At 62.5% G+C, this 12,681-nt stretch overlaps 1 protein-coding gene across 7 annotated transcripts in view; it reads left to right on the top strand.

The window, feature by feature from the left end:
• Positions 1–12,681, top strand: part of MAD1L1 (mitotic arrest deficient 1 like 1) — a 171,325-nt gene that overhangs the window by 125,648 nt on the left and 32,996 nt on the right. For 6 of the 7 annotated variants that reach the window (XM_037137887.2, XM_037137888.2, XM_037137889.2 and 3 more), the window contains one exon: positions 4,742–4,832. The exons of the other annotated variant lie outside the window; for it this stretch is intronic. In XM_037137887.2, the coding sequence (XP_036993782.2) occupies positions 4,742–4,832 (91 nt within the window). The remainder of the gene's footprint in view (positions 1–4,741; positions 4,833–12,681) is intronic. 7 annotated transcript variants of the gene reach the window in all.

Raw genomic sequence — 12,681 nt, 5'->3', positions numbered from 1 at the left:
TCCCCAGGCCAGTGTGTCGGGCGTGGCTCCCAGCCTCCCTCCCAAGCAGCAGCCAAGGAGCCCCACCCTTGGCCCCGCCCACTGTCCTCCACCAGGAGCATGGCCAAATGTGTGTCCATCTTGTGTGGGCTGCCACGCCTTGGATTGAGCTATTTGTGCTTACTTTGTAAATGCCGAGACAAGGGTTTGGTCGGCAACATCTTTACATCAAGATCAAAGCCGCTTGTCCCACGGGGGGCCGGGGGGTGGTGGGACGGACACCCTGGTGGAGGGAGGATCAGCAGCTGATGTGGAGGAATCAGGTCGGCGTTTGTGTGCACACTTTGCCCAGAGAGGCTGCACGTCGCACCCCTCTCCAACTGTCCTTGGGGGCTGGAGCAGGGCCCCACTGCGCATGCCTGCTGCCTGTTGGGGTAGCTAGCTGAGGACAGGCTGTTGGAGAGACTCACTGGTCAGGCAGGCTCTGGGGGCCTCAGCACAGTGACAGGGCCGCAGACCAGGTGTGCAGGGTGTGCAGGTGGCCCTTCCTTCCCAGCCAGGGCTCACCCCCTGCACCCCTCGCAGGTCTCCATGTCTGTTGCATCCACAAAACTGCCCAGTGCCCGGTGCTCCCAGTGCCCTGTCACCAAGCACCCTGCTCCCCCTGGCCAGGCCCAGCTCCCACTTGACTGTGCTGCCTGCCTCGGGCATGTCTGGGAAGAACCAGGGGGTCCTTGTTTCCGCAGGGTGATGGGCAGTTGCTGGGAGCCCGAGGGCTTGGCCCAGAGGGCGCTGGCCAGCTGTGCGCTCCTGGCCCACACTGGTATCCAGGTGGGACCAGGAGTCCCCTCAGCTGCATGCTTACCCCACCAGCAGCTTCATAAGGATCACATTGAGCAGAGCCCTGACAGCCCACTGATGGGGCACCAGGCCTGGGCCCCATGGGGGCAGCTGCTCGTCCCTCCAGAGGGCCTGGGCTCTGCCACTCCAGTGGCCAGTCTCCACACTCCTTGCGCTGACTGCGCAGTGGGGCTGGGAAGCCCTCGGGCCTGGGAGGACCTGGCAGCCCGGGCCCCTGGCCGGTGTCTGGTCTCCTCTCTGAGGCCTGAAGGGCCTTCTCCAGCCCCCAGCGCTCCAGCATGTCCCAGAGCCCTGCTGTGGCCAGTCCGTGTGCGGACGTGCCAGGGTGGGGGGGCCTCTCTGTACAGTAGCTCACCCTTCAGTTCTTGAGGTTTTTCTTGAGTTATTCATTAATGGTCTTTTCCATATTCTCTGTTCTTAAGCCATTGTTTGGGTGTTGAGCTTCCTGAATTATTCTGTGTTAAAAACATTTTTATCCTGTTTTCCCTCTGTTCTTCCTACTTGCTGCTACTTGCTGTAGCATTTTCTTGAATTTGTCAACCTCATTCGCCTTCTGCTGTCGTGTGTGTCCTGGGACTTGCCGCTGTCGGCTGCTGTCCTCTGAAGGCTCTTCCACCCATGAGACGCTGCTGGACGGTTTAAGGACACAGCGCGTCACTGTCACTGGCTCTTTGATGGGATGACGGGGCTCTCTGAGGGGCTCTTCTCTCCGAGTAGAGCGTTTCTCGTGGAGGCTCAGACACCACCTCCCCTCCCAGACCCCTCGAGCGTGGGGCCGTCCTGGACATCCGCCCACCTTACACTGGCACCCTGGGAGCCACTCGGAGCAGCCCCAGGTGGGCTCTGTGCTCAGCTGGCCGTGGCTGGGCCGTCACGGGGTCCTGGTGACTGGCCTTTCTCAGGGCTGGTCACGCGTTTGGTGCTGCCAGCCCCTGGGAACACAGCAGCACCACGGAAAGGTCCCAGGACCCCCTCCTCCCTGGGTAACTCTGCCCTTTACCTGGGGTCCCTCAGCCTAGGGACCTGCTGTTTCCATCCCCAGAAGGAAAACATCTGGTGTGTGGAGGGCTGGTATTCAAAAAGATCTTCAACTTCTGGTCCTGGCCTGAGGGATCGGCTCCATCCCCGCCCAGGACTCCAAGCTCTGACCTGGCCCAGCAGTGGGGGGACCCTGGAAGGTGGGGAGAGGATGGCCTGCGCGGGACCCCGAGCTGGAGGAAGGCCTGATGGCAGGCACTCCACGTTGCTTCCTTAGTGCTGCCCATGGGCCTGGGGACCAGGCGACAGAGACTGCTGCCGGGACAGGCCCCAGTGGGCACACACAGCTTCAAGAAAAGCCCACCCCCTCACCCTGCCTTCAGTCATGGGCCGTAGCCCTTGGTGGTGTCCATGGGTCAGCAGGGACCACTGTCCATCCCAGCCCTCCAAGCAGGTGTGCTGGCAGGACCTGCCCTGAGTTTCCTGCCGCCCCCAACTCAGTGGCACCGAAGGTCCAAAGCAAAGTGGGGCTTGCTGCCCAGGGTCACAGGCTCAGCAGAAGCTCTCGTTCCCCATGCCCACCCACGTAGCAGTGAAGCGCCCTCACTTCCAGTCCCCAGTGTCAGTGGCACCATGGGGAGTCCAGTTGGCACCTCTCTGCCTGTGGGGCCCCGGTACAAGTCCCCCGGAAATAGGTGGCCTCCTGCCAAAAGGTCTGTGGGGTGCAGACTTCGCAGCATAAGGCCCTGAGTGTCCAGGGTGCAGTGGAAGTCTCTGCTCGCGCCCGGAGCCTGCCAGTTGTTGCTGAAGGAGGAGAGGCCACAGACGGTCACGTCGCCTGTCTAGGGCATGAGTGCAGACGTCACAGAACCATGTTGCCGGCAGGGCTGAGCCTGGCGGTCAGTGAGGCAGGAGTGGTGACCCTCGGCAGAAAGCGAGGGAGGACTTCTTGAGAGGACCAGACCTGCACTGTGGGCCTGGGCAGCACGACAAGTGGAAGGAGGGGTCACTGGCTGCTCCAGCAGCAGGTGGAGGGAAGAAGCACATGGGCCCGTAGAGAGCAGCTGATGGAAGGACAGACAGCCAGGGACAGGCCCGGAGTGGAGCCTCGGCCCCTGGCCCAGCAGCGGCACACAGAACAGTCATCTGAGTGGGGCCCTGGGAGGGAGGGGCACCGGGGCTGGGGGATTTTCTGAAGACCCAGTGACTGGAAATGGGTCATTATACCCCGAGTCCGTGACAGGTATAAACCCACAGAGTGGAAAACCGAAGAGGCTCACACTGTGACACCCGCTAATTAATCTTCTGGAAGTTGCATGCACCGAGGGGAAACCACGAAGGGAGCGAGGGAGGAGCGCCTTTTATCTGCAGGGAGTGCCGCTCTGAGTGGCAGCGAGCCTCTCATCTGAAGCGGCAGAGCTGGCGTGGAGCAGGAGGCGTCTTTCAGGTTCCGCAAGGAGAGGCCTGTCAGTGGGGAATGTGTCTTCAGCCCTGAAGGGATGCCGGGCGGTTGTCAAAGTGAAAGCCAATGCACGTGCCGCTGCCAGGCCTGCCAGGGGCGTGAGACCGCCATGCTGGGGCGGGGGGGAGGGGGTCACTAAGGGCTCAGTGCAGAGGAAGCACAAGTGCCAGCTCTCAGTTCACAGCAGAGTGTGTTCACCGCACGCTGGCTCACTTGCCGGAGGACGCCTGTGCTCTCAACTGGGCGGGAGCTACTGCAGCTGCCCACTGGGTGCCTCGTGCCTCGTGTGCACACTGGGCGTGACCCGGGTTGACCTGGTGGGGGGCCTGGGTGCCTCCGTGTCTGTGCTGGTCTGCTCTGGGAGCCTTGTGGCCAGCGCCATCACCCTCTCCACACTGCCGTCGCTGCCTAGGGCCCCCGTGTTTGCTGTTTGAGGAGGTGGTTGCCGTGTCTGTGCTGGAAGCAGCAAGGGCTTTCTGACAGAGGGGCGGGGACACCAACAGTGACAGGGTGGCAGTGGCCAGGGCCTCTCTGGGGGAGGCCAGCAGGGCAGGGTGTGGGTCTGGGGCCAGTGGGCAGTCGGCTTGGACAGTGACGTTCCGGGCCGCAGGCTCCTTTCCATCTGTACCTCCAGTGCCCTGGCTGTCCTCTGCAGGCTGCTTCGAGGCCTCCCGCCAGTGCCTGTCTCGGCACCTTTGGGTGGCCAACGAGGTGGTCAGCCTTCTCCGTTCTCTAGGGTGTTCTCCATGCTTCAGGCAAGGCAACAACCGTGCGCATCTGACTGGTTTCACACACACACACACGCTCACACACGACGCACACACTTGCTCTCCTTATGTCATTCTCCGTCCCTTGCCAGGTAATGGTTTGCCAGAAAAGGAGGGCGAGGAGGAGTCCCCGTGTTAAATGCGCAAACGAGAGTGGTGCATGTGGGTTTGTTCTCCAACAGCCAGGGTGGATCACACCGTCTTAGGCGTCTGCAGCGGCATGCAGACACTTGTTTGGGTGTAGCCCTGGAGGACAGTTGGCTGACGAGCTGTTGGAATGGAAACGCTCTGGTTTCATAGGACCTGCGGGCTTCCCACCCAGCCTGGCCCCCGCACTCACAGGACACCTGTGCCTGGCTGCCCGGCCCGTGAGGGGGGTTCTCCGGACCCTGGAGGCCAAGGGGAGCTCTCGTCCTGGGCAGGGTGTGGCCACACGTCTCACGTGGCTCCCACCTGCCCGCCTTCTCCCTGTCGGGGCTGCTCCATCTGACAGATGCCGTTGGCCGCGCTCCCCAGGCCTCTGCTCAGGTGCTTCTGCAGTTTAAAAACGTTCCCCGTCGGCCTCCTGGTTCCTCGTGTGTGTGTTTGGGAACAGAGCCCAAGGCCTTGTTGTGTGGCCTTGCCCCTCCTCACCCAGAGGACAGGGCTGCCCCCTCAGCTGCAGCCATCTTCTCATGGTCTGCCCTGCCTGCAGGTTGAAGGTCGAGGAGCTGGAAGGGGAGCGGAGCCGCCTGGAGGAGAGCAGGAAGCAGCTGGAGACGCAGCTCGAGCGGCTCACCCTACTGGTGAGTGCGGGCGCGTCGCCGCCCTCCCAGCTTCCCGCTGCGCTCGCAGGGCTGTGCCTTCCGTGCCCACAGCCAGGGACCCGCACCCACACTTGTCCCCCTCGCTGGCCTCCCAGGAGCATGTCCCGAGTCCCACAGGGAGGACGCGCTTCCCCCAGCCCCGGAGCCGCAGCCTGTGCGTGCGGCCCTGCTGCGGGCTGTGTGCTCGTGGGGCTTGTGTCCACACCCCTCCCCCGCGTCCAGGGCCGTGGCCTCGGACTGCTGCTGACACTATTTAATTTTTCTTTGTTTTTCGTTTTCATCCTCCTGTCTAAGTTGGTCTATGGCAGGAAGCCTGCAGGTTTGCGATCACCCGGATTTTGGACAGGCCATTGATTTTATCTTGACACCCATTAGGGGTAAATCAAATCTCGTTTTTATTACCAATTCCTGGAGATGGTAGAAGTGACAACTTTGATAAAGCAAGGCTCAGTGAGCCGCGGCCAGGCTGCATTCTGTGCTGGGACCTGTCATCTCACACCGTTTAATTGGGCCGAAGTCCTCAGCCCAGAGAGCGGGGCTGTTGGCAGGTGAATCCCCGACCGCCCGCCTGCCGGCCGCCCATCAGCAGTGCCGTGTCAGACGAGCTTGGTGATGTTTTCTTGGCTCTTTAGTGCAGAGCAGCCTAGGACTGCGGCTGACAGCCTCCCAGGCCTCCCGCGACACCGAGTCAGTGAGTGCAGCTGAAATCACTGTTCTTCCTGCTGCAGCACCAGGGTGCCCACCGGCACCCGGCCCAGACCCAGGAGCACAGCCAGTTGGCCTGGTCGTGGCAGACAGGACAGGGAGAGCTCGCATCCTGCTTGGGGAGTCTGGCAGGTGGTGCACAGGCTCACCAGCAAGGGGCTCATGGGGGTGGGGTTCCGTGGGGTCTGGCACCGGGACCACAGATGTCAGCTGGAACCCAGTGCTGCCCCTTGGCTGGGTGGTCTCGGGCACACCGCGGCTCTGCCCTCTGAGTCCCCAGTGAGTCCTTCATAAAACTGGGGCGGTGGTTTCCACACGGGGCTATGGGGGAGACGGGCCGCATCTGCCTGCCGCAGCTGGCACATGATGGCCATTCGGTAAATGGTGATGTCTGTCTGTTGCTGCCCTGGCTTTTCCATCATGAGGATGGAGACCTCATCTGCTTCTTCTCTGTGCCTGAGCCTTGGAAGCAGCAGGGCAGCTCACGATGCCCTCCAGGTGGTCTGGCCACAGTTCCCTATGGTGGGGGGAGCCCCTGGCTCCCTCTGTGCTGGCCTCTGAGTGCAGCTCAGCCATGCCCGTGGCCGTGAACCAGCGCGGAGAAGTGGTGGAGGGCCGTAGCGTTCAGCTCGCCAGCCAGGCACGTGTCAGCCATGGTGCTGGAGCTGGCTCAGTGGGCACCCGCCCCTACCCCCCGCCCCGGAGGAGTCTTCAAGTTGTGCTGCTTCAAGGAAGAGTGATGAAAATCAGCTGCGGTTCGACATAATTGGGAACATATGCTTGCAGAGGACGCTCACTAGTCAGAACCTCGTGTTGTTGGTTCCCCGCTGAGGGGGGGAGGCACCAGAGCTGGTTGCGCTCAGGCAGTGCCTGCTGCATTCAGTGGGGCCTCGTCCCCCTGCTCCCCCCCCAGGTGTGGCCTGTGTGGGCCTCTCCAGGGGCCCTGCTGCTGCTGCTGCTCCATCTGGGGTGGCCCCTGACCACACCTTGAGTGGCTGGAGGAGGCAGGACCCCCCCCAGCAGCCGTGGGGAAGACAGCTCGCAGGCCCCCTCTGGAGGGGGTGCAGCAGGCCCCCATTAGCTGACCACGAGCAGCTCACTCAGACACAGCTTCTCAGAGGCAGAGTGGGACTTGCACATGCTCTCAAAGGAAGACAACCCAAGCACCCCTGGGGCTGGGGCCAGTACAGGGCCTCGCGGTCTCAACATTCCCCAGCAGTTGGGCCGTGCGAGTGCCAGCCGTGCCACGTCCTGGGTGCCGGTGGTGGAGCCCACCGCCTGTCCCACAGCGCCGTGGGAGGTATCGGAAACCCCAGCAGCCGGGACAGCTCACCTGAACCGCCTGTTCCCACCTGGCCACTTTGCCAGGGTTGCTGTGGGACACCCTCAGCTTCAGCACCCACCCTGTCCTTCCGAGTGTCGGATGCGTTTTAAAGCAAATTGCAAACATCTGCACCTTCCCTGAAATGCTCTGGCACGCATGTGATTGAGCATAATTCATCGCTGGCGTTGGCGCCCACGCCTGCTGTCCTCGGCGCTACCCAGGCCTGCTGCTCGCGCAAGCAGGTGGGCGCCCCGCCTGGCCACCACCCCTTGGAGGCCCTGCTGCCCCAGCTAGCCTGCAGTGCACTCAGGAAGAGACCAGACTGCAGCCCAGTGACGTTTTAAACCAGTGTAGCTGTTTTGGAAACGGAGTGGGTGGAAAATTGTCGGATTCCCTGTGAGCAGAAGGTTCACGGTGCCCGGGGAGACTGTCCCGTCCCTGCGTCACCAGGCAGGCGGCACTGGGCGATCACAGGCTCCTGGGGCTCTGCCTCCTTCCCTCTCCTGAGTGCGGGGGAGCGGCACTCCGCCGCTCCTCTCACCTCAGTGCCCTCTCCCTATCAGTGCTGTGACGACCTCCAGCCCCCACCGGTCCCTGTCACCCAGCCCAGTGCCCCCAGAGACAAACTCGTCCATGCTTAGATACCACTTCCCTCCCTGACCCACCTGTCCTCACCAGCCTAGAGCCCTGAGCCCACAGCTGGCCTCCCCTCTGCTTTGCAGGGGCCCGTGGGGCTCTGCCTGCTCCCCATGAGGCCTGCAGCTGCTGACCAGGCCCTCGTGCGTGTCCTGTCCCCTACGGGGCAGGCAGTTTCTAAATGATCTACTGTCTGCACCTCCGGGTGCTGGTTCTGGAGGGACAGAGCCTGCAGGCCACGGTGCGAGGCACCGCTGGGGTGTGGGGCAGGCTCCCTTGGGTGAGGAAGGCTCCAGCCCCCCAGGGTCCGCTGTAGCTCTGAGGGTGTCTCTTTGTGAGCAGGGCTGCTCAGCTGACTGTGTCCCCGGCTATACCATGGCCAGAGGTGCTGGCCACTGCCGCAGATCCCCTCGAGGCACCATGGGCCGGCTCGTTGTCTGTGTGCACTGAGCGCCGTGCAGGCATGGCCCTGCTGGGCACCTTCACAGACAGCTCACGGGCGCTGATACGGGGCGCTGTCATCCCCTCTGCCCATGAAGCAGCCCAGGGGCGCAGAAACCAGTGATTGGTAGGTGACACCTTCATGTCCCCAACTCACTGCCCCCAGCTGGGCCTCCGTCTTCCCCAGCAGAGGTCCAGGCCCATGGTGCCCTTTGATTCCATGTCTGCCCTGAATGTCTGGGGCATCTGGGTGAGCCCTGCAGACCAGGCTACTGCCCCCACCTCCGCCTCCCCCTGCCACCATCAGGGAGGACCCAGATCTGGATGGGGCGAGACCAAGCACTGCCCGAGTGCCCCAGTCGTGGCCCACACCCCACATGGCCCAGCTCCCAGAGCCAATGGGGGGGGTCTGCCAGGGCACCTAGACTGCAGCAGCCGCAGGCCTGGCCCCACCAGTGATCTCGGTGTGCACTGGCATGGGTGCACACGGGCACCAGCCACGGGCAGTCTGCGCACGGTGCTCTGGGGGAAGTGCGTCTGGGCGTGTTTCCACCTCGCTCAGACACTCAGCCCGCATCCCAGCTCCCCTTGCCAAGTGAGGGGCCCTGATCACGCCTAGGCTGGGTGGGGACTTGCAGGCCGTGTGCAGAAAACATGCTGTGCACGTGCTTGCAGAGATGCGTCCCCAGACTGGCCGCTGCTTCTCCTATTCTGACATGTCCTTGCTGCCCACCCTCCGGAACTCCCCGGGAACCCCGTTGGCAAACCCTTCTGTACCTCATCTTTGTCACACAGTGCATCAGGCACACTTCTCTGTCAGTCCATGCAGGCCCATGGCTGTGCCCTTGCCTGTGTAGCTAGCTGCCACCCACAGGGGGCAGCCGTGTCCTCCCGTGACCACACAGGACCAGGAGGGTGTCCCCAGTGCCTATGTTCCCGGGTAGGAGTTTGCGTGGGGAGATTTCCAGGGACAGTGGGCTCGTGGGGCCCCAGCAGGCTCTGGGGAGATACTGCCCAGTGCCCCCAGGACAGTGCTGCTCCAGTGAGCCCCGAGCGCGCCCTGCTCCCACCACCTCGCCGGGTGCTGCTGGTCCCGTGTGCTCCAGGGCAGTCCAGGGCGCTTGTCTGCTCAGCCCTCTGTTGCACATGTGACCAGGGGTGTTTTGGTGAGTGTGTGTGTTCATGTCCTTGGTCCGCTCTCCAAACAGATGGGGGGGGGTCCTCTTGTTGATTTCTTGGAGCTCTTTGTATATTAAATGAGTTGGGCTCATTTTCTTGTAAGGTGTGAATATATTTTCGCAATTTGTCATTTGTCTTTGGACTTTGATGTGTCTTTTGCCAAAGGAGAGGTATTTGTTTTTTCAGTGTTCCCGCAGCTTTTTTGGTGGGGATGGGGCTTCCGGGCTTTAGATCCTGTTCTCACCTTCCGGGGTCAAGGTGTGGAGCAGCCTCTCTGGCCTTCTCCTGGCTGTGGGGCAGCTCCCACCTCACACTGCAGCCTGTGGCTTTGATGTGCACAGAGGAAGCCTGGCCTCGTCTGTTTCTGAAGAGGTGGTCCTGGTTGCCCAGACCATCCCTGGAAGCTGGTCTTTTCCTCGCAGGCTCTCAGCGCCCACCCCACGCCTGCATCCCTGCACGGGGTCCTGTGTGCCGTGTCTGTCCCTGCATCTTCCCCATCCTCGGTTGCCTCCTGTCATGGTGGCTCTCACCGAGGCCTTCGCTGTCCCAGGCTCGTTGGGTCCACGTGCCCCAGACTCTTTGCTCCAGCGCTTTCCCGGCAGCTCTTGTTTGTTTGTACAGGGACTTAAGGGCCAGCGCACCTCGTCCCCGCGGCAGTTTTGCATTCACGAGATTCTGTGGCATGTGAAGACAGGCGTCTGCCTGGGGGACACCCCGGGACGCCACACGCCCATCCCGTGTCCAGACCTGCGCAGAGCCCTCCCAGCCTCGCCTGCGCTGTGTGTGTCCCGCACGCTTCTTGTGCCGCATTGCACCTGTTCAGGCGGCGGCAGGTCTGTCCTTTGGCCTCACCACCTGATGGTCACACCTGGCTCCAGATGTGCAACCTGCCCTGTGGTGACCACGTGGGCTCGTCCCGCCCCCACAGCCTGTGTCCTGCTGCAGCAGCCAGCCTGGGCCTGCCTGCCCGCCCAAGTGCCGTGGAGAAGTGGGGCGCTCGAAGAGGGAGAGAGCCCAGCACCCCCACCCCCGAGGTGGCAGCAGGCTCCTCATGTTTATTAACGCCGAGACTGAAAAGGCTGGTGCGCTGATGTGCGTTTGTGTAGAAATTTCCACAGGCGCTGATTTCTTTTCATTTCTTATGAGAAGAGCGGCGTGTCCTGAATATTAAGCCCCATCTCATCTCCTGGGCCCCGAGCTGGTGCCCGAAGGCCTCGTCGTGGGCCCCTGGCCCAGCCCACTGGCCCAGCCCTCACTGGCAGAGGAGGCTGCTTGGTGTCCCCAAGGGGCCCACAGCGACTCCCTTGGGGGTCTTTCACCATTGACTCAGGGAGCGGTCCATCCTCCCGGCCGCAGGCGGTGCTGAGGGTCTAAAAGGAACGAGGCTCTGTGAGCAGCACTACCGCCACCCTGGCAGCTGGACCCCAGTGCCACTCCCAGACTGGGTGTCTCAGACTGCAGCCGGGACACCTTTCCTTATCTGCATGTGGTCCTTGCAAAGTACTTAGAGAAAAGCTGGGGAAATAGTGCTTTGCAGACCTAGAAACCGGGTGTGACAAATAACACGGAGCAGTCGTTTTAGATGTAAAGGTCTTTCCATCTCCTCAGGGGCCCCAGGGTGACACCAACCAGCTGTCGCAGGGCCACACTGAGTGGGTGCCTCTCTCACGTGGGGCCCAGCGGAAGGTGAGGCAGCCGGGCCTGACTTCCGTGAGCCTGTGCTCTGTGGGAGGACAGAAACAGACTCAACTGCAGATGGGCCAGTCCACGGAGGGGGGGAGGAGCACAAGAGAAAGAATGCTAGGGGAGGACTTGGGAGGGACCCTGTGCTCCCAGTCTCCACCGGCTCAGAGAGGACAGGCGACCTTGGCCTCCGAGAGCCCTTGGGGCTCTCCATGGCAGGTTCTAGAACAGTCAAGTGCCCACTGGCCCTGGCAGCTCTCACTGGCCTGGGCAGGGTGGGCTCAGGCTGCCAGCCTGCCAGCCATGTTTGCGCCCTGCAGTGGGGAGACACTGGCAGCGGGGGCTGGCTGATTGCAGGGGCTTCTGCTCACCTGCACAGATTAGAAGGGACGCTGCTCCCTCAGCTGGCAGGCCCAGTGACGTTGTTGTGGAATGACAGGTTGGGGGGAACAGGAGGATAGTAACAGTGGCCTCAACTGCTCAGGACAAGCACATACAGATGCACTTCCCCCAGGACAAACTTGGCCCGAGTGCCTGGGTGGTGGCTGGTGCCCTGTGGATGCCCATGTGTGCGAGGCCCTGATGGGATGGAGCTCAGGGAAGGGTCTAGCTGGTGGCGGGAGTGGTAGGTGGGTGAGAAGCTTGGGCAGCCAAGCCAGGGGTCATCACAGTCACCAGCGGCCACCCCCCATCCCCCATCCTCGCTCTCCCACCACCGGCATTCTCCCAAAGCTGCCACCCATCTGACCCACCTTGTGAGGCCTGGGAGAGGGCAATGGCAGGGGCGCAGGGCCAGCAGGGCTGTCCAGCCCCACTGACAGTTAGGGTCTCCTCCTTCCTGCCACAGCTGCGCCTGCCTCCCCTCCCCCTCAGTCCACCTTCTGAAGGACAAGTGCCACCTGTGAGTGGCTGCACTGGCTCTCCCGTCTGTTAGCGCATGAGGTTACCGGTCTTGAATGAGAGCGTGCGGGCCAGCGAGGTGGCCTTACTTGGCGTGGGAGGAGATAGTGGACGGATGGGTGGCCACGCTGCATGACAGGCTCTGCGCCCTCTTCCCTGCCCCCCCACCTGCACAGGGAGGCCATCGCCTGGGCTCAGAGGCCCAAGGAGCAGCCCCATCGCACAGCGCAGCTCAGGGCCGCTGAGCCGGGCCAGCTCAGACTGCAGGATGGGAATATCTGCAGGGTCCCCTGCATCTGCTTGGTGGGGACCCTGCAGGTCTGAGCAGGAATCACCCAGCATTTCTGCCGTCCCCTCCCACGTAGAGGCACACCCGCTGACCAGCCCCCAGGCATCTCGGTCTTCTGTCTGCCTGTCCCTGCAGCTGCCGCTGGGGCTGCCAGAGCCGAGGGTACAGCAGGTGGTTCAGAAGGAGATGGAGGAAGACACTGTTGTGTTCTCAGCACCCACACCTCTGCGTGCGGAAGGGACGCTGGAGCAGGGGCAGGAGGCTGTCCCGGTGCTTTCCTTGGGCCTGACATGTGTTCATGGCTCCAGAGCAGGGAGTGTCCTGCGGCCCACTGAGCACCCAGTCAGGCACGCCCGCTCCAGGCCATAAGGCATGCAGGGCTGGAGGCCAGCACCGGAGGGACCCACCCAACACAGGGCAGCTGCCCTGGGCCCGTGTGGGTCCCCATAGTTCGAAGGTGTGGCAGGGAAACAAGGCCAGTGTGTCTGGGGCCTGGGAGGGCTGCACAGCCCCATCTGGGAGGTCCAGCTGGGCCTGCTCCAGACTGGGGAGTACCCCAGAGCGCCTGCTCTCCTGCCCTACCCCCCTTGCTCCCTAGCTGTGCTTCCTTCAGCCTAGAGAGATATTGATTCAGGCTTGAGGCTGGTTGACTTATAAATATGCATGAGGAT

Source organism: Artibeus jamaicensis, unplaced genomic scaffold (genome assembly GCF_021234435.1).
Source record: "Artibeus jamaicensis isolate MK-2021 breed Jamaican fruit bat unplaced genomic scaffold, CSHL_Jam_final scaffold_3151, whole genome shotgun sequence".
NCBI classification, from domain to species: domain Eukaryota; kingdom Metazoa; phylum Chordata; class Mammalia; order Chiroptera; family Phyllostomidae; genus Artibeus; species Artibeus jamaicensis.
This window is presented reverse-complemented; position numbering and strand designations above follow the sequence as displayed.